Below are 20539 nucleotides of genomic sequence, written 5' to 3'. Positions count from 1 at the left end.
AGAAGTGCATCATGTACAACACAGATCAAAGTCTTAACCATCAATCTGCAAGTACCTACCTTCCCACCACTGAATCTCATATGGTTAGCTCCGTAACATACTTCCTAGAGAAGCCAGGGCAGGGAGGGAACCACTGTCTGGGGTCTTTCTCTGTCGCCTTGAAAGTTGGTACCCGTTTCAGCAGGAGCACAGCTCTATGGCATTTCTTGTTTCCTTCAGTATCTTCTGGGCCCTGAATAATACATTCACTGGCCCCTCTGTTAGAATGATGGCATCATGACGCCGGGCCCTTCCTTTCCTGTTTCACAATGAAGTCGGGGGGTGCTCAGTGCAGCATTTCTTTGGGTAGGCCACTGGACAGCACTAGGTGCCTCCGTTGGCAGCCATGACACCATGGTCACCAGCTGTGCGGCCAGGATCATTGTCTCTGAAGAAGCAGCCACGCATTTTTCAGTGCCACCTGGATTTGGGTTCAGTAGCTTGTAAGTGCTGTATCAAGACAACCTTCTAAGGTGAGTTCACAATACCCGTTCTCTTGCTCCATGCGACCCATCAACACACATCAGAATCTTAACCCTGGGTGTGCAAGTACCTACCTCCCCATCGCTGGATCTCTTATAGTTAGCGCATCAAGAGAATATCTTGGTCCTGTTCTTTGGCTGTGAAAGCTAATGTCTTACATCATCAACAGCATCTTCTTAAATGATCCAACACTGTTGTGTTGCACATTAAAAAAAGAAAGAAACACATATGAATATATGTAAAGTTCATTTTATTTCCTAATCCATTCAAATTCTGGTAATGTTTTGGTGGTTTGATTTTTATATTATTTTGCATGTTGTATTAAGACATTAACCTTTTTGTTTTTGTTTTGTTTTCACTTTAGGGGACACTTAACAAATCCACTAGCTCAAGAAGCTTAAAATCCCTTGACACTGAAAACAGTGAGACTGAGTTAGAGAGGATTTTGCGTCGCAGGAAGGTGACCGCAGAAGCAGATAGCAGTAGTAAGCTGGTTTGCATTCTCCATAGCTCTCTCTACTCTTCCTCTCTGCAACATCTTCCTTTAAGTCCCTTTGTCACATGACGTCATCGTTTTAAAATTATTGTATTTTTTTTAATGTGAATGAGAAGTACTGGATGGTCAAAGCATACTTAAGGGTATCTCATAAGAACTCTCATGTATTTTTACTTATTGGTAGGTTTGTTTATTTATTTGTAGGTAATCAGGCGTTTATAGACCTGGTTTGCTTAACGCAAGATGCCCTTGGGTAAAGACACTCAGGATGGGCTGTGGCAACAGTGTAGCACTGAGTACAGGTTCTGGGACCAGACAGTGTGAGTTTGAATCCCAGCTCTGCCGTTTATTAGCTGGTTGCTCTTAGGCCAATTCCTCAACCACTCTGTGTCTCCGTTTCTTCATCTAGAAAGTAAGGATAATCAAAGCACTGCCTCATAGGATTATTCTAAGGATTAAGTAAGTCAGTATATGAAAAGGGTTTAGCACTGTGCCTGGCACGAAGCACACAGTAATTAGTAATAGTAATTACACATCAGTTACAAATGCAGAGAAATCATCTTTATCTTCATATTCATGCAGCTGATTGTCTCTGTCTGCGAACCAAGTGAATGAGAAATTCCAGCGCTCAGCCGCTATAAATGACCATCCGAGCAAGTCTTGAACTCACAGTTTGCATTTGTGTCATGATACCACGTGTTAGCCCTCAAAGTCTGTCACAGAACTAACTTTGTGTGTCCTCAAGTTGGTCATGGGCATTAGCAGAAACCTTTATGAGGTTTTTCCCCTTTGTGGCCAGGAGTCTGGCTCTGAAAAACTAAAGCAAAACTTAATCAGCAACTATAGCCAATAGGCTAAATCTTTTAGACCCAGTTCAGCCAACTCCAATTAGTCCATTAAAACAGTTTAATTTGCATTGAGGGAAGTTAGAATAAGAGATACATATTCAATAGAATCATTAATATTTGGATAGATCAAAAACTGTGATTGGCAGAGTAAAAAGGAAACACATATGGAGGGGGACGTGACTTGTAATTGCACAAAAATTTTCTTTTGAGCTCCCTAGTAGCCAAAGCAAAAACAATACAAAGCAAAACAAACAAACAAAATAAAATGGGGTAGGGGGAACAAACCTTCAAACTCTTATCATCTAATAAAAGAAATACCTTTTTAAAAGGTGGTACAGATATTTTCCAAGCATCAAACTGGAAGAGGTATTTATCATGTAAATCTTTCAATGCAGGTCATGGAATGACAGTGGCAATTCTGGTGTGGAGGGGGCTGGGTTAGAAAGCTAGCGCAGCACAGCTGCATGGTGAGAGCAAACTATGGGCAAGCTAAATGTGAGGTCACAAAGTGGAGAAAGAAAGCATCCAAAGAGAAGCAGAGGTTTGCAGAACTCAGATCCCAGCTTAGTTGGTAGCTCCCCCAGGGGCCAGAGAAGCATCTTTTTCTTTAGAATTTTTCTGATGGAGCTGATATTGCCTTGTTTTACCTGGGCTTGTGGCTTACCAAACTGACATGTCTAAGAGCAGAAAGTGCCTCTTGGAAACCATGGGGCAGCTTAAACAGGATGCAATAATAATAATAATAATAATAATAATAGTAATAATAACCTTAAACATTATGCATTTTTTAAAAGTTCCTTTTTGCGTGTAAGAAAAATAAGAGCTCTGGCTCAGCTCAACCCCTCGCCCTCCTTGTTTGTTGGCTTCAGAGGCAGAACAAGCAGCAGGCGGGGTGTTCAGAAACGGGTTTTGCTTTCCTACAAGGACAGATTGTTGAAAGCTGTCTAGTGCTGTAGTCAACAATGACCCAAGGGCAGGATGGAGCTGCTTTGTAGCAATTCTTGAATTCAACTTTGTATTTGTATTTTCAGGAACTTTATTGATCTATTCTGCCCTTTTCTCTTTATTCCCACATCCCCTTGTGGGATGAGGCTTCACGTAAGTTAGAGGGAAAGGGCGTTTGAACCAGACTAGTCAGCAATATCACAAAGGTGTCTGCACAGACGGCAAAGATGAAATAAATGAGGAAGAGGCACACTGATGCTTTGTGAGGTGAGGCTGTCGACTAGGTCAGAGGGCCCTGTCTCTCCCACATGGAGGTAAGGCTGAAGGAGATACCACAGCAGAATGGCTAAATAAGTTTCCAGGTCCTCGTAGGTAGGTTTTTCAAATTAGAACTTCATTTTTGGAGCTGGTGTGTTGTACTCTTGCAATACATCAGACACACTTATACACGAACGTAAGAATAAAATTCCAGCGCTTAAAATGGATAATCAGGGATTAGCTAGCACTTTGGATAATAGCTGCTGATAGCACCTTTTGTTTTAGGAGATGGTCCGACCTTTCTTAAGGATCAAGAGACTCACGTTACTGGCACCTTTCAGTGTTGTCCTCTGGCTTTGTTTTTAGGAGTTCGCATTTTATTTGTACATTTGTGACTTATTTCGTAAATCTCTTTAGGAGGATTCCTTCTGAAGTTTCAAGAAAGACATACTAGAATCGTGCTTTGAAAACAAACAAACAACTGCCTAGGGTAGTATCTTTCTAACTAAAGATAGAAAATAAGTCAGGATGGAACTTAACTTCAGTGCCTAGAATTTTTGGATTACTACGCCAATAATTTCATTAACAAGCCCTAGTGCAGTTTTTTAATCCTGTCCCAAAGAGCAGAGACGTCCAAGAGGTAAACAGCCAAACTCTTTGCCACTTAATTTTTATAATCCCGTGTCTGTATATTACCAGGAAATAAACGCACTTCTCAATCACATTAAAATGAAAATGTTCATAAAAGCTGTGTAATGCTCCAGAAACATTCATGCGCCTTTTGAAAAGAGCCTTTGACATCATTCCATTTTCTGCTTGAAATGCAGGGCAGAGTTTTTGGAGGCATTAACTCTTGAGAGGCCAAATGGTTCAAGTAGGGCTGTCAGAAAGCCATACTCGGTGAGAAGAAAAGAGCTTTCACAATTCCAGTATTTCTAAGGACTCTGGTCAGTGAGGGAACCATGACCTGGGGTTTTGTAGTTTCTTAAAGGTCTGTACACAATTTCTCAGCGTGGCCCTGGTGCTTTGAAAAGCAGTCGTACCACCAAAGCAGAGCCCATTTTCTAATAGGCACATTTTTTTCAGCACGCTCTTGAAATTTTAACAAAACTTGGCCTTTCCACTTCCTGAGGGATTTTTCAGCTAATCTGTTGTTCAGTACCATATTAACCAGCATCACACAGAATGATTAAACTTGAGGTATGTGTTTGGTTTCAAGGTCCAAGCGGGATATTAGCCACCTCAGAGTCCAAATCCATGCCCGTGTTGGGTTCTGTATCCAGTGTAACAAAAAGAGCCTTGAACAAGAAAACTCTGGAGGCAGAATTCAACAGCCCGTCCCCCCCAACTCCTGAGCCAGGTGAAGGGCCGTGTAAATTGGAAGGATGCACACGTTCCAAGGTTACATTTCAGTAAGTAATGATGCTCTTTACTAAATAGTGCGTAGAAGAATCTGTGATAACTAACTCGTGTGTTGCTTTGCTTTATTTCTCTCTAGCAAGATTTCGATGTGGTTAGCCAGTAAATTCTCTTCTGTCTTCCTTTGACGAGCCAACTTTTGATTCCAGGCTCCTACCTTAGAGGTCTTATTCTCATCCAAAGCAGGTAATGTGTATAGAGAATTCCTGCCCCTAAACTGGTTTGGTAATCAGGATCTTCTTCTGCACACAAAAAATTGACCTGGGTGATGCTTATTGAGCATCAGAAGACACTTCATCATTCTTTCTAGATTAAATGCTTACATCATCCCTCTTAATGGTTCATGAGCTGCTGAAGAAGATACTAGGTCTTTCAGAAGCACTAGATCCTCAAACGTACTTTGAAGAGTACATTTTTACAGCCTTATCTTCTGGTCCTCTGTGAAAGAGATGCCTTATTATTGCTGTGTTCTGAGGATGAAAACATACTATGTAAAGAGTTATCGGTATAGACTTGCTTGAAAGTGGCACTTTGTCACAGAGTTCATCTTGCTGTTGAATGTGTTCCCCAACAGATCGGGTAGAAGATCAGTTTGTCTTATAACAATGGCAAGCTCTTTTTGAAATTAGTCTAGTTTTACTTCAGTTCCTTTGCCAGGATGTCAGGGGGTTTGTCGCTTAGAGAAAACGAAGAGGTGAGACAAATGAGAACAGCTGAATATTGTAATCACAGTTCATTAAATCTCTGATTTCCTGTTCTATCAGGAGAGAAAGAACCTTTTTTTTTTTTTTTTTTTGTCGTTCTACCTGTCTTAGTTTAAAAGGTGAAGCCTGGACAAATGAACTTGAAATTCAATTTAGATCTATTTTTGCCAAGTGGTATTTCCTTCCACTCTTGTTTTCTCTCATTGGTACTATTAACTTTTTTTTCCCCCTACTCTTTTGGAATGAATGACCTTCTTTGCTGATTTACCATTTTATCTAATTTCATTGTATTTAAGAGCACGTTTTTCTCCTGCAGTCCTGTGTTTCCTTTCTTTTGACTACAGTCATTTGAACATTCTCACAGAAAGATGATCTATATTCATTCTTCATCTTTCCTATTAAATTTGTTTAGCACCTAATTTGACATCAACAATCTGGCTACATTTGAACCAATATCCAGACACAAAAGCAATTTGGCTGAGACAAGTTAGTTTCTGAGAAATGCTTCAGTGTGGGTGTATAGATTTTTTTTTTCTTTACCATTTTACACAGATAATCTTAATCAGAAAATACTGCGACTCCTTCCTCCTTTTGTCTGCCTTTTATTCTCTAAAAGTAAGTGGAAATTACATTCCCAAGAAAGGAAATGAAATAATTGCAGGCCCAAGGTCTGCAAAGTGTGTGTTGAATTGACAGTGAAAAGGATCTGCATGTTGACAGACACAGTTGTTAGATGCCATAAAGGCCTATGTGAGCTCAATTTATTTCTCATCTTGCTTGTTCAATGACTGCTTAAGAGACACATTTCAATTTAATTTATCTACTTAAAGCACTAATACAAATACTCTCTGCCGCTGTATTAACTTTTAAACTTTGTAACCCAATGCTTGATCATTCACTTCTCAACATTCTTCCGCTGAAATAACTCAAGCCATGCATTTTCATATGGAAAGTCATTTAGCAAAGAAGCGCACCTTTCTGAAAAAAATCGGATCCTTTAGTACATTTAGACTATCCAAATGAATCCACGTATTTTTTGTGCAGGTACATGGTGATTATTCACTTCCCACACAGGCACACCTCACTGATGTTTAAACCTGGCTTTTTAATGAGGAAAGGAAGTGAAAACTCATGATTTATCAGGAGTCCTTGAAACTGGCCTAGCTGCCAGGAATGAGAAAGGGTTATTTGCAGGGCCGTTTCTGGCTGCCTCTGACCAACACGTTCACTCTGTTGTACAAACCGTAAATAGCGTCAACCCACATGGTCGCACCCCATAGACCTGAACTGTCAGAGCACTTGGAAGTCCGATCCGTGAAAAAGTGAAATGTTTCCTTTGCTTTTTAAAACTGTCTTTGCACTCTGGTAATGGCATCTTTATTTGGATATGTGGCGTCACCGCCATATGTTTCAGGTGAGTGTCACTGTCAGCCCTTGACAGGGAATCAAGGTCAAGGGGGGGGATGTCAGTCATAGTCAGCTCTAGTTCATACGAGTACGTTATCACACACGTGCGCGCGCACACACCAGTCCCCACCACTCTTACCCTCTACTCCTCGCCCCACTTTGGCCTCTCTGACCAGGTACCACCTTTGCCCTTTGCTTTTGCTGTCCCCTCTGCCTAGAATGCTCTCTCCCAGTAGCGACATGACTTAGTATCTCACCTCCATCATTTCTTTGCTAAATGTTATCTTTTCCGTGAGGCCTACCCTGAGCATCCTATTTAAAATCATAACTCATCTTCCTCTAAACATTGATTCCCCCTTAATCGACTCCATTTTTCCTTCTAGCAGTGATCTTCTAACATTTACGGCTTATTTTCTCTCTTTCACTGTTAGAATGTAAGTTCCATGAGGGTAGGGATTTTTTTTTTGCCTGATCTGTTCCCAGGTATATGTCAAAACACTGGGAAGAATTCCTGCCTTATGGAGGCTCTCGGTAAATACTCGTTGAATCAATGAATGAACGTGTACATTTTTAGTATCAACAGCAGAATATCAATTAAATGGAATGTTCATTTAACCAGCATTCCCCCATTATTCAACAGCCAAAAGCTGAATGATATTTTTGTTTGTTGTTTGGTTGGTGTATCTGTTTTTTTAAACATTTTTTTAAATGCCCAGGAGTTATTTGCGTTCAGCTCAGTCTTGCATATCTTCTGCGTCTTTGTACCTACACAAGATAAAGTTATCAGAGACAACAGAATACCCGGAAAACGCAGCCATTCTCACTTGGTTGGCCTCAGGTGGACTGGACAGTGTGCTTACCTACTAAGAATGGCTTTAAAGTAAGAGTAGAAACAAAGATGTTTTCTGCATAAGAGCTTCACTTAAGCAGAAAATTAAATGACATCAAGCTATTCCTGGAAATTTTTTTTCTTTTAAGAAATTCTGAAAATTAACATATGTGTGTATTCCAAATAATTGTGTAACTCCTGTCTGATAAATTATAGAGCTAGAGATACATACAGTATATGGATTTATTTCCTAAGGACTTAAAAGAAGGCAAGAGACACTTTTAATACTTAATTACAAGGATTAATTAAAATTAACATTTTTGTCCCAGCCTGAGCAAAGCACGGTGTTTTCTGGAAGAAAAAGAGAGAAAAAGATAATCAGGACTTGGAGAAGCCTAATTGTTTCTATTTCTGTTTTAATAATAGCTTTAGAAATACTTGTGTCCTGTTAATTATTTCTCATAAGTAGATACTATCTAGTAATAATATCTTAAATCTAACAGTGGATTTGAATTTCATTAATTCTGGCTAGGAATTACACTCATAATCTCCCTTTATGCTATGAGGAGTAAAGAGCTGGCCAAGCAAATGAACAGTATAAACTTGATTTCTGCTTCTGTGCTCTTTCCTTTTGATCTAGAGTAAATGACTGTGTTACAATATAGTAAGACTCATTGATTCAAGCTAATCTCAATGGGTGGGATGGTTAATATAAAATAGGGAAAATGCCAAATTATAGAATTAAAAAAAACAAAACTGTTTTATTACTTTCTGACAGCTACAGTACCTGCAAAACAGGCTGAGTGTCACACAGGGTCAGAAAAACACGAATCATTTGTATTTTCACCAGTGAAACAAAGTCTGCAGACTGGAGGGAGTAACAAGGAAACAGCGTGATCAGTTTTTGAAACCGTTGTCTTTGCGTATATGGACAGGGCGGCAAGCACGTTGGGTTCTTTCCAGAACCAGATCTCTGCAGTCAGCCATGAGTTTGCCACCGTTGCAGATATATTTTTTTCTTATGTGACACAGACACTTGACACGCCTCCCAACTGCATGGACAGGAAAGAACCTTGCAAACAGTCACGCCCATCTGGTTGACTCGTTTCAAATGTACACATTTGGGGGCATTGATTAATGGGTAACTAGGAAAGGAATATTTCACCAACAAATGTAAGCTGAGCAATAAGTAAGAAAATGTGGTATACCTAGGCCTGGGTAAAGCCGTCTTCCATTTTCATCCTCTGTGAGGTCCCCGAAACATGTTAGTTGTGGAAGTCTGATGTTCCTCATTGATATCTGTGAAGTAAACTGGGAACACAATTTTTTTTTTTTGGCGGGGGGGGGGGAGGTTAAAGCCTACAACATTCCACTGTTTGTGTTTTCCCTTATGTTTCAGTTAACTTCTATTACTTTTCATCAATATATATTAATATATATCCATATTTTAATACTATTCATCCAAGAGGAAATGTGCTTGTGTTGCTGTAGGTAAAGTACATATGTGTTGATTATAGATGGCGGCTATAGTTAACGGAACCAGCTTCCAGTTTGGGGGTTCAGGATTTTGTAATTGGCTGCAGTGATGCTTTGTTGTTTTTACTGTATTTCACTAACATTTATTAAGGCCAGGTGCTTTCATTTATTATTTTAATTCTTCCAAATGTGCAGAATGGCTATATCTCCATTTTACAGATGAGAAAACAGAGGCTCAGAGAGGTAAACAATTTGCCCCAAATTCTATTCCTAAATCGATAGTTGGGTCATTCTGTCTCCAAAGCCCATGCTTTTGAACTATAGCATACAGCACTGAGTGTATTAAAAGCTGGAGGAATAGAAGGTTTCTTCTATAGAATGATTGTGCAATTGCTCCATTAGCCCTGTGACACTCACATCCTGCTCCTGTGACCCCATATAGTCATAGTGTCATCCCTTCCTTTCTCCCTCCTCTCCTTAAGGCTAACCTAAGCAATTAAAATATCTCTTGCTAAGGGAAGAAAATGTTAGCCAGTAAAACAACTCTGAAAGTGAGAGCCAATCCGAATTAGCAAGAACACTTAAAGAGCACTTGGAAAGACATGATTTTCATGTTTTTCATGTCAAATGTCCAATAAAGGAACATGCTTCAGAAATAAACTTTGGAAATTACCCTATTGGAATACCAGCCTAAGCTACTTGAGTCTTTGTCATAAATTTCATTTAACACGTTTTTTATTTATTGACCTTTCAAACGTGTTGAATAGTTTATTCCCAGAAATCAGATACCTAGAAAATACTCGACTCTAACCATTGGATTAGAAAGGTACTTAACTAAATGGTAATATAATATGGTAATATGAAGGTGACTCACTGTGAATCCAGCCGTTTCATACATTCTACTGCCAAAAATAAATTTGTTTGTTGTGCCACTTTATTCTGTGCCCCTTTGAGACAACTCCATCTTTGGTCAATTACCGGCTCGCTCCTTTAGTTTGTGCTTAGGTGCCCATTTGTCATCAAGTTTTAGGACATCTCTGTTACAAAGAGAGGCAGGACAAGTGGGCCTACGATGTAGAGAAAGAAGTGAGCAGTTCTCAAAAGAGTCCTGCCGTCACAGTTGGGCAGACACCCACGAGAATTGTATGGTCTTGTCATCTTGCTTTTTTGTCTCTGAACAGCCTCATCTAGAAGTGGCCTTACTCATCCCTACTTGGCTTTATTCACCCAGGCTCACTTTTTCTAATAATTATTTTCAGGAAGGTGACTATTCTCCTGACAGGTACAAGTAAGTAAACAAGGCAGTCAACCTCAAAGATGATTTTTCATTTCATCTAGTTACAGTTCTTTTCTAAAACTTCGCTTCCAAAGGGGGAGCCCATTTGAAAGTGAACTCAGGTTCCATTGTAATCGGTGTGATCTGCAGTGATTTCATGGCTGTGTCCTCATCTCTTGGTCATTCTCAAAGATGCTTTTAAGCTACAATTGCCAGAGACTCTTCCAGTTAACATATCTCTGACTTATTCTTCCCTTCCCTTCCCTTCCCATCTCCCCAAAACTCGAAGCTTTATCCAGCTCTTTTAAATTTCCTTTGTAACCACCAGACAGGCAGCAGTTTACCTTTTTTTGTTTGGGAGGTCAAAACAGGTCACATGGTGCCCTGAAAGAATTTAAAAAAACAAAAGCCCTTGTAGCAATTACAGGACTTCAGTTTCAATAGAAAAATGCTCATTTCCAATGAAACCGTTTTTTAAATTTTAATTTGCATTTAATTTTCTTGATCTATGGTATCTAAATCCATGTGACTTTTGGCCCTACCAGGTTTATTTTTGTAAGAGCTCATCTTGTTTGAGCTGTAACTGAATACCAAAGGGTAGTTGATAAAAATTTTAGGTATTTCTTAGTGTGATCAAACATTTCTGTAAAAGAAAGAAACCGAATTTCTTTTCAGGTTTTGAATTAAAAGTAAAATTGATTTTATCACTGTTTGACCTCTAACTGGTCTCTTCATTTTTATTTCATTAGTTTCAGTGTGAAATTAATGTAGAAAAATGAACTTGCAAAGCACGGCTCTTTTGGATTGGAGCTAGAGAACCTGAGCCTTTGAATTCTTACCAAATAGAAATTGAGATTCTTAACTTTTAGGGAAACTTAGCTTCAATTATTCTCTCAAATATTGATCACAGCTGGAAATTAACTTGGTTGGTCATGTAACTATTCTTGAAGAGAGGTTTGGGTCAACATTTTGTTCAAGTGGAAAATAGAGGAGTTCCGTTAGTCCCCCCTGGTGGAAAGGGTATGTTTTCTTTTTTTTCTTATTCCACCTCCGCCATTTCCTCCTCGCCTCCTTTCTCCCCTTTCGTGTGTGTGTGTGTGTGTGTGTGTGTGTGTGTGTGTAGGGGAGAAAGGAAGGCACCTTCCCTTTCCCTGTACTTAGTAAACATTTGTTTCCGAGACGACACTACTTGCTAGCAGAAATGAACGGCCTGGAAGTTACTGCTTAATCTGACGCTCTTACACAATTAAAGGATTTGCTCTGCCCTCCACTGTAATCTTAGTACTGCTGAATTGTGTACTGACGCTGCAGGAAACAGCTCGGCTGGGCAAAGCCTGATGACAATGGTTCTCCTTGTGCGCCTGTACATGGGCCATTAAGTTTCAACAACAAAATTAGCAGAACAACTGGATGTTCTGGAAGTTGAGATCCCCTCACTTAGTCTTTTTTCCTACCCCCCAAGGAGTTATCCTGTGGCTCGCCCGGAAGATCTGCCTGTCAGTTTAGTCTTACAAGTGTTTGGAGTTTCTGTACAGACAGCAGCTTCCTCCCACATTAATTGTGGAGGCTGTGTTACACCTCAGGTTAAAATTCTGTTGAGTAAATCTCAAAATGACTGTAAAAACGCTGCTGAGTAATTTCTCAGTTCTCTCAAAGAATTAATTGCCTTCGAACATTTGCCTCCAGTTGCAAAGACCTGTGATTTGCAGCCTAAAGTACAGCACTTCGCCTAGAGAGCCGAATTGCTTTTGGTGCTTTGCAGTCTTTTTTAAAAAAACATCTTCCAGGACTCTGCAGTATCTGTGTTTCCTTTTATTTGTGTATAGTGGACTAGAGGGGAGATTTTTTTTCTTAATTCATTCAAATAGAAGTAGCCGACAACACCTTAACTGCAATTTCAGACTTAAGGATAAATTGACCAAACTTCTGAAATCTCATAAACACATTTCTTTGAAATATACTTTGTCATAACTATATGAAAAAGAGCACACTGAATTCTGTGTGACTTCCCATCTTAAAAGAGCGTTTAAAGTGTATAATATAGTACATGTAAAGAAAAACTTTTACAAATTTAAACACATTGTTTGGAAAACTTAGAATGAAAATGTTGAGCATTTTGTGCATGGCAGCTTTCGTGAGGAGCCAGTGTTATACGAATAGGGTGAATTTTGTGGCAGACTTTATGTCTCTTAAACTATTTCTTTTAAATAACATTCACTTTTAATAATTGGGATTGGAATGGATTTTCCACGGTGACTTAAAGTCGTGCACAATTACAGAAAGCTTTAAAAGTAGCCCCCAAAAGTATCGCGTACTTTCAGAATCTTTGAGCTAAAATCAGCCTTAGTTCACGCTGTGTCAGTGTTGAGTTTGCTTGTGAGCACGGTCCAGATTCCCGAGCCTCTGTGGGCCAGTGTATTTTGGAATCTGTAAATGTCCACAGTCCAGCTTACACTAGAAGAATAAAAGAGCTGGATGAGGCTTCATAGCGTGCCCGTGGTCAGCGAGGTAACCCTTGTCCAGCGATGCCTGTGCTGCAGCTACTCCACTAAAGGAAATGTGGCTGAGTGTGGACACGGAGGCCCGTGCCCAGCCATTGTCACCTCTGTTAGAAAGGGAGTCTCCTTAGCCTTGAAGGCAAATCAGCGCCTAGAGGCCGATGTCAGATTTTCGACCATGGCGATGTTATGTTGTTTCACAACGTTATTTTTTTCTTCATAATTTAAAATGGTATCTATTTTTCCCTCAACGAGAAGCTGACCCAAATTGACAGACTAGTCTTTGAGCTAAAATGGAGTTTTAAAGAGTACACAAACCAAAAGAAATGAGCTTTGTTCTACCTTTAGTATAGTGAAAAATATCAGAATCGGTAATAATAGAGGAAGTGTTATTTTATGTTTGAAACTGTACTTTTGGAAATTTTGGGACAAGTGTATTAAAATCTCCTGAAACATAGGGTGTCTGAGAGAAACCATAAAAACTACGTCTGCTGTAATGCCACTAGTGTAATACTACTCGCTGCTGTAGTAACCGTATAAAGGGCTTGGGGAAAAAAACAACAAAAAAAGTAAGACTTCTTATTTTACACAAGGGAAAATATAAAACTGACTTCCTCTTTGGAGTTTTCCCAGGAAACTACTTTATAAAGACAAATATAAATCTTTCCGTTTTCTGTCCTTGAAGGTGGTAAATATGATTGCAGCTTTATCCATTTTATTGTAAATGAAACAGAGTTCAGACCGTCCGGCTGTGCGTCATTTGTTGGATGGCTGCCACAGACTAATGCAGGCGTCCCACTGTGAGACCAGAGAAGAACTATATTTTGATTCACCAGATTGTGTTAAATAGTCCAGCTGTTGCGATTTGAAAGATAGTTACCTCAGAAGTGAAATAGAAATGAACTTGGCATTTATGCCTCAAACCATTTTTATACTGTTTGGCAATCAGCTTTTCAGAGGTAGCATTTTATAAAATAACTCTTACGGCTTAAAAGTTTCATTCACTGTAATATTCAAAATGTCCCACCTTTATATTATCAGTAAAATTAAGCTTGAGTGATATGCAGGATTTGCATGAAATAAGCATTTCCTCCCTTCATTTCGTGAGCTTTGATTGTATTCAATTGAGCTCAGAACCATGTCTATTAGGGCTCTTTGGGGCATTAGTTAATTGGAATTGCAGCCGAAATGTTAGCTAGAATGTTGTGGAATATAATTGGAACGTGGAAAGTTGATTTTTGAAAGGAATTTCATTGAATGCAAACAATGATGTGCTTTTTAAAAATTAGAATGCTACGCTTTCATCTCCCGTAACACAGTCTGAGAAACCACTGAGTTCTTTCTAAAGTTCAGCTTTGGTAATACTGTGTGCAGTGTTTTGATTCTTGTGGGACCAGAACAGTTTGGAGTCTTTCCTTTTACCAGCAAGTGGCCCCACCAATCCAAGCCCCACACTCCGGCTCTCTTGCAGTTGGGGAAAATTAGCTGCTTCCTAAAAGGGCACCCAAGTTGTGCTTGGGTGTCAGGCTTCATAGAGTGACATAGGTTGGTATTTTGCCTCCTGGCTTTCGTTTAGCTTTTTGGTTTTTCTTTTTGTCTTGAAATAGCTCTTGAGAAAACAATCTAAAATGACCCGTGAAAATATCTCTCTGAATGGATCATAAATGGCTACCAGTATGGTGTGGTCAGAAAAAGAATACTGGATGGGAAATCAAGACCCTCCAGTTTTAGTCCTGTATCTGCTGTGTACAAGTGTGTGCCCTTGGACAAAGCATTTCACTCGCTATTCTTTGGTGTTTACATCTGACAAATGAAAAGGGATCATAGATCCCTGTCAACCTGAATATCCCATGATTTTAGTTTTACCTGATCTCACCTGTAAAATGTAAGTTTTACTTGGAGATTTTGCAGCATATCAGGAGAATGTCTGCCACACTTTTCTCAAGTACTGAATTTTAATTCCTTATTTGTGGTCATTGCCCTTAGATGAAGAATGGAAGCAGAAAACGTGAACAGAATAATAGTACACTGCAGGTCCTGTTGGGCTGCTGCATTTGAATGCCTGGGATTTTTACCTTGGGGAAGAAACTTGTAGAACCTGCCACCACAGGTGCCTAGAGCAAGAGCCTAGGCTCTTGGCACCATCACTGATGGGGTTCTCTGGCTCTTCCCATAAGATGGGAATGGAGCTGGAATGAGACCTAGAAGTCCCCTGATTCCAGAAGGAGCCCTGGGCAGCTCCCCAAGGGAACCAGGAATGAACCGAATGATCTCAGGGGGAGCTACAAGTCACAAAGGAAAAAGAAATCAAGGATAGCTTGAAGGGTTGGCCTTTTATATTTACACATCTGAAAGATGCAGCCGAAAACGGATTCAGAAAGAAGTCAGACAACATGCCAGAATTAGCCGGTAGCATCGTTACGGTTCAGGAGAAGATGCCTTTGGTAAAATAGCTCCGTGCTGTGGAAGCAGGACTGTGGAGCTAAGAACTCCTGGTTCTTGTCCTGGGCCTGCACCTGATGCGCTGTGTAATTTTGGGCCAGGCTGTTCCCCTCTCCAGATGTCACTTACCTCTTCAGTAGGAGGACAGATTGGACTAGATGCTTGCCATAGTCCCATTTTGCCTTTAACCCATTTGGATTCCAAGTCAGGGGTCATTAACCTTGAGAAACGTGTTACTCTGACTCTCAATGCGTAGATGCAGAGAAATTGCCCACGGTGCCAAGTTTAGTGATAATCAACAAAGGAGTTCTCAAATTGTAGCCTGCAGGTGACTTAATAATAGATTAATCTGCAGTTGAGAGGCTCACTTCAAGAAAGAGGAACAAGTCTTTGCACTGAGACAATTCCAGGACAATTTCAGCCTGACAATACAAGGTTTCTGAGTTTTCAGTTCAATCAACACCCATTTGTTGCTGTTGGGCAGCCCTGAGAGCACTTCCTGGGAAGTATTCAGCCTCCAGCTGATGAAGAAAGCTTTTGTAGGATGTGTCACCACCCCTTCACCTGCAGACACACACGGTCATGAAAACATCCATGCTAGATCAAGGTCAGTATGGGTCGATGGACTTTCTTCACCTAGAATGAGATGAAAACTCCTTTGCATGTGCTTAGAGCAGATTGGCTGGCTTACAGAACGGTGGGCTCAGACCTAAGATACTGGAGCCAGACTGGCGACTTGACATATAGGCTTCGCTGTGGCTTCGACTGTAACAACCTAGCTTGGCTGGAACTTCATTTCATAGAACCTCCTTGCCCATTTGCTCCCGGATTCAGGTTGACACCAAGAGAAATTTGCATGAGATTTAGAAGACAGAAGTGACGCTCTGAAGGTCCCAGTAGGGCAGGCGCTGTTAACAATTCATGCCCATTATCCCCTAATTGGCACGTGCCAGCAGCTGGCCCACTGTTTCTCTAGCTTCCCATCTTCTCCTCCAGCTTCTCCAAATCCTGGACCAGGTGCATCTGCCGTTCCACGTGGAAAGGCCTCCCCAGCTTATCCAGCGGGTCATCTGCATCATCTGGATTGGAGATTGTGAGAGACAGCCGCAGCGCTGGTTTGCCCTCAGTCCCTTGTCACTTTTCATCCATCCTCCTTTTCAGCTGCCAGAACTGCTGACTTGAGGCCCAGCGTCAGACTTAGAGGCCACAGACCTACATGGACTGCCTAACCAGCTCCCTCCGTTGCCCATGGTCTGATCCTGTAATAAATCCCTGATACCACGCATGGTAGTTCTGCTTCTCTGACCATGCCCTAGCAGATACAGCCTTTCAGGCGTTGCTTGGGTCAGAGAAAGCCAAACCGGGGATCACTGGGAAAACTACAGCCCATTCTGATTCCCAAAGTCTAGTAACAGACACCCTGACAAGTGGGTCCTCGGCGAAGGTAGATGAAGAGTGTCTTGATGTTTTCTAATGACAAGGACGTTGCCAAATCGAGGCAGATATGGAGGAATCTGCCCTCGCTACAGCATAGCTTTCCTCTGAGGCTCGTGGGCATCTCTGCTTTGAGCACCTCCAAGGAAGGCAGAGTTCTGTGTTAGTCACTTAATGATGATGAGCACGTCACAGCTGGTATAGCCGGATAACCAGATGGAGGGCTTTTTAAGTGTTTGGATAAACTCCATAGCAATGGTCAGAAAAGACAAAAACTGGTCATTGGCTTTAAGGGTTTTTGTACCTGTGGCTGGACCATGCAGGCTGCTTTCTCTCAAGAGTGGATCGTTTTTGTTGTTTTTGTTGGGTAGGAGAGACCTCCAGACCTACTCACACCAAAGCCTTGGTTTCTGACCATTCATTCTGCGCCTTTCACACAGTTCATTTGTATCTGCTCATTTGTTTAGTCTACAAATGGGTCTGTGCTAGGTGCTAGCTAGGATGTAACTGTGAGCAAAGCTGAACAGTCTGTTTCATGTAAACTGCTTACGTTTTATTTGGAGAGATAGACATTAAACAGCTGATTGCACAATACTTATAACTGTGGTAAGCCCAACCAGGGAGAGGTTTTGAGTGGTAAGAGAATGCCTCCCCAGCAGATCTGACCTGCTCCTGGACTCAGGGGGTCGTGGAAATCAGCTCCTGGTGAGGGGCTGGCAGAGCAGTGGGCACAGCCTGGCCAGCAGTTCACCAGTCCATGTCCTGACAGCCGGAGGTGGGACAGGGTATGCTGTTTCATGGTTAACATCCTATCGTTTGCCAAGAAGACCAGCTAAGTCTGAGTAGCCCCTGCCTTGTCCACCACATACCCCTCAACCTTCAGGCACCAGGCCAGCCGCCCAAGGCCTTCAGATGGTGGCTTCTGGCCTTGACTTGTGAGAGAGAACGGGGTGGTGTCCCCTGCCTGATTTCCTGACATGTGGCAAGAGTAGAGTGTTTCTGGACACCTCTTTCCATAAGGAAATTGTCACCCGCTCAGCTTGAAAAGCAGTAGCTTCTTGCATCAGAAGAGAAAAGAGGAAATCTCTGTGGAAAAAAGAAGTTGTTTCTGAAATTCAGTAAGAAATTTCCCAAGAAACACAATTCTTCATTTTAGAAAAAGTTTATGGTGACTTAGCGTTTTAGCTTATTCCCTGGGTTCTCCAACTGCCCGTGTCCCCCCCTTGCCCTCCCCCAGGTCTGAGCAGATTCCTCCTTGTCAGTAATGGCAGCAGCTGACACGTCTGTCAGGTTTCCATCAGTGCTGGGGTGATTTACCTCCCTCATCCCTGCAGTCTCCTCAGAGCTAATCTGCAACCAGATGTCCCCAGGGGCATATGGGGGAGGGTTAGCTGGCTCCTCCCAGCTACGTGAGAGCTGGACAGGCGGTGGGCGGTATGCACGTGTCCATAAGCTTTGCGCTTCCTGAGACGAGCATGTAATTAAGCAGGTAGGTGCATTTGGCTTTTTAACATTTCTCTAGTTAATTGCTCAGACTTTTGCTGCCTTCTTTCTTCTGGTCTTGTGTTCTTCATATGTAATCTAATATCTCTTTTTTTTCTAATGGCTGGCATCTCAAAGACCATTTTGTGCATGTTGATTAGATTTAGAACATTCTGGGGTTTTTTTGATCGTCTGAATCCAGGATTATGAAAGACAAATATTTTCTCTCTCTGATTTATTATTATGATTATTATTATTATTATTATTATTATTATTATTTAACTGTTCCTTCCCTAGGCCTCCCAGTAACCCAAGATGGAGGAGCCGGTATGTTGGCAGTGAAAAGCACGCTGAACCAGTCGTAGTTTTAGATCCTGTTTCCACACATGAACCCCAAACCAAAGACCAGGTTGCTGAAAAAGGTCCAACTCAACACAAGGAAGACGAAGGCAAAATTAAACCAGAAAACAAAGAAGACAGTATTGAGAAAAGAGACACAGACAGCTCCAACTGCTGACCCATAAGCCAGAAGGTGGACACGTGTAGAAATCCCTGTCAGTAAGCACATGATTCCTTTTGGTGTATTGGCAAGGGCTACAGACATTCCACTCTTGTCGCCGTGTTCAGATTACAGTCTCTTTTCTGGTGTTGTTTTTGTAATAAGTAGTTCACCTATAAACATAAGTAAGCTGTTGAGCAAAATACATTCAATATAGTGTTGTTTTTTTATCTTTATAGGATAAGATTTTTTTCTAATTACTGTATGACGTGTGACTTCTTTTAGAAAGCTACAAAAAAGTCAGATGTTGATGTCTTTTTTAGGTCATGTGCATACCACTATTCAAATGCAATGCTGAATGTTGACAGCGCTGTGGGTAATTGGATAGACAGACCTGACCAACTTAAGGTGATTTAAAAAGCCCCCAAATAAGCTGCTTTTTTTTTTTTTTTTGCATCTGAGCCTCTGTTGATGGAGAGACTGTAGTAGCATGGAAATTGTGAGGCACCATGGCATACACATTCCTTCCTAGGATATACTGAGATAAACTTAAAATTCAGGAGCTGGAGGCATCAAACTGGTAGTCGCATAGTCAATGTTAATTACACACACTGTTAACTGTGGGATGAAAAATACATGCTATCGATCATGTCCAAAGCCTCCCAAGGACTTGGGTAGAAATGCTCCAGTGGCCTCAATGCAGAATTGAGGTGAAAGTGCAGCCCTTGAGTTAAATAGAGTATTGGTAAACCATGTGCTCTGTGCTCTGAGTTAATTGTGTTTTCTCATGTAGTAATGTGGCACAAGTACCATATTTTATCACAGTTCTTATGTACTGTGAAGATCAGCGACAAGCACACAATTTTATTACTTCACTACTGTTCTATGTTACACAGGTTTTTTTTGTTTCTTTTTTAAAAGAAATTAAGTGGTAGTCAGTCTCTAGAAATACAATGTTTCAGCCTACCACAGTGAATAAATAGAGATGTAATCAGGGATTTTTTTAAAAAGCTTATGCAGCTTTTCAAAGTTGATTGTTTCAAAATTGGTGTTTATTTAAAATAAGTGGTAATGTACTTGAATACTTTTTTTTTATGACAATGATTCAGTAATGATAATTTTACTATTAAAGAAAGTGAAAGGTTTGGTTTTGTTAGCATGGCTCAGCATGTAGTTGTCAGGTGTTTCTTACCTAAGGGCAAAAGGAAATGATAGTAATAATTGCAGTATTTGTATTGTATTTTATTTTTGCACGTATGCTAAGCATAGGCCTGAAGAGGTGGGTAGGCAGGTAAACGTACTTCCTATATTTGGAGATAATTATCTTTCTGTAGGTTTGTTGTGCTTGACTGTTTCCATGTCCTTCCAGTGATGATTTTACAGTTCCTTCTCAGTTTACTCCTGGGGAATGAAAATGTAATGTTTTTCAACTGTAATCTTCCCTAATTGAATAATACTGCTATATGATATACAAACTACAAACTGCATTAATTCACTTAAGTTCTGTTATGCTGTGATTTGAACTCTCTTCACCACACTTATTAAAAAGCACCCAGTTTCCCATTAAAGGTCAGTTGTGGTTATTTTTGGTTTAGCTGCTCCAACTTGACATCCTTGAATAAGAAAATGATGTGAGTTGATATCTTCAGTAACTTTTAATAATTCATAAAACGGCTTATTTTGAGGAATTTTATTCCACGTTCTCTCTCATCAGTCTGCGGGTGTGTGTCGTACACATTTAGGAATATGAAGATAGTTTTAGTCCAAGTCTTACCACACACATCAACAGAATATTGCGGTTATAAAAGCACCCTCATTTCCAGGTAAGAAGTGAACCATTTGGTGAGATGTGTTAGCCAGGCCAAGCGACAGTTAGCACCTGGTATTTTAGAAGTGCGCTTGCTTTTCCTAAGTGGCTGACTTTCCTTCACCACGATCAGAAAATATTTAAAGTTAATTTGATAGAAAGGTAGTTGATGTAGGATCTTATCTTTTTCTGTGTAC

General features: G+C 40.6%; 1 protein-coding gene across 5 annotated transcripts in view; it reads left to right on the top strand.

The window, feature by feature from the left end:
• SHTN1 (shootin 1) overlaps window positions 1-20103 on the top strand; it is a 95665-nt gene extending 75562 nt beyond the window's left edge. For 2 of the 5 annotated variants that reach the window (XM_019642976.1, XM_019642978.1), the window contains 4 exons: window positions 887-1007; window positions 4289-4481; window positions 15605-15727; window positions 18334-20103. In XM_019642976.1, the coding sequence (XP_019498521.1) occupies window positions 887-1007; window positions 4289-4481; window positions 15605-15727; window positions 18334-18553 (657 nt within the window). In that variant the 3' untranslated portion in view covers window positions 18554-20103. Of the gene's footprint in view, window positions 1-886; window positions 1008-4288; window positions 4482-15604; window positions 15728-18333 lie in introns of those variants that run through there. The other 3 variants (XM_019642977.1, XM_019642980.1, XM_019642981.1) reach the window with 3 other exon arrangements.
• The last annotated feature ends 436 nt before the right edge of the window (window positions 20104-20539 follow it).

The sequence above is a fragment of the Hipposideros armiger genome, unplaced genomic scaffold, assembly GCF_001890085.2.
Source record: "Hipposideros armiger isolate ML-2016 unplaced genomic scaffold, ASM189008v1 scaffold_74, whole genome shotgun sequence".
Classification (NCBI taxonomy): Eukaryota; Metazoa; Chordata; class Mammalia; order Chiroptera; family Hipposideridae; genus Hipposideros; species Hipposideros armiger.
Note: the sequence above shows the minus strand (reverse complement) of the source record. Positions and strands in the feature narration are given on the sequence as shown.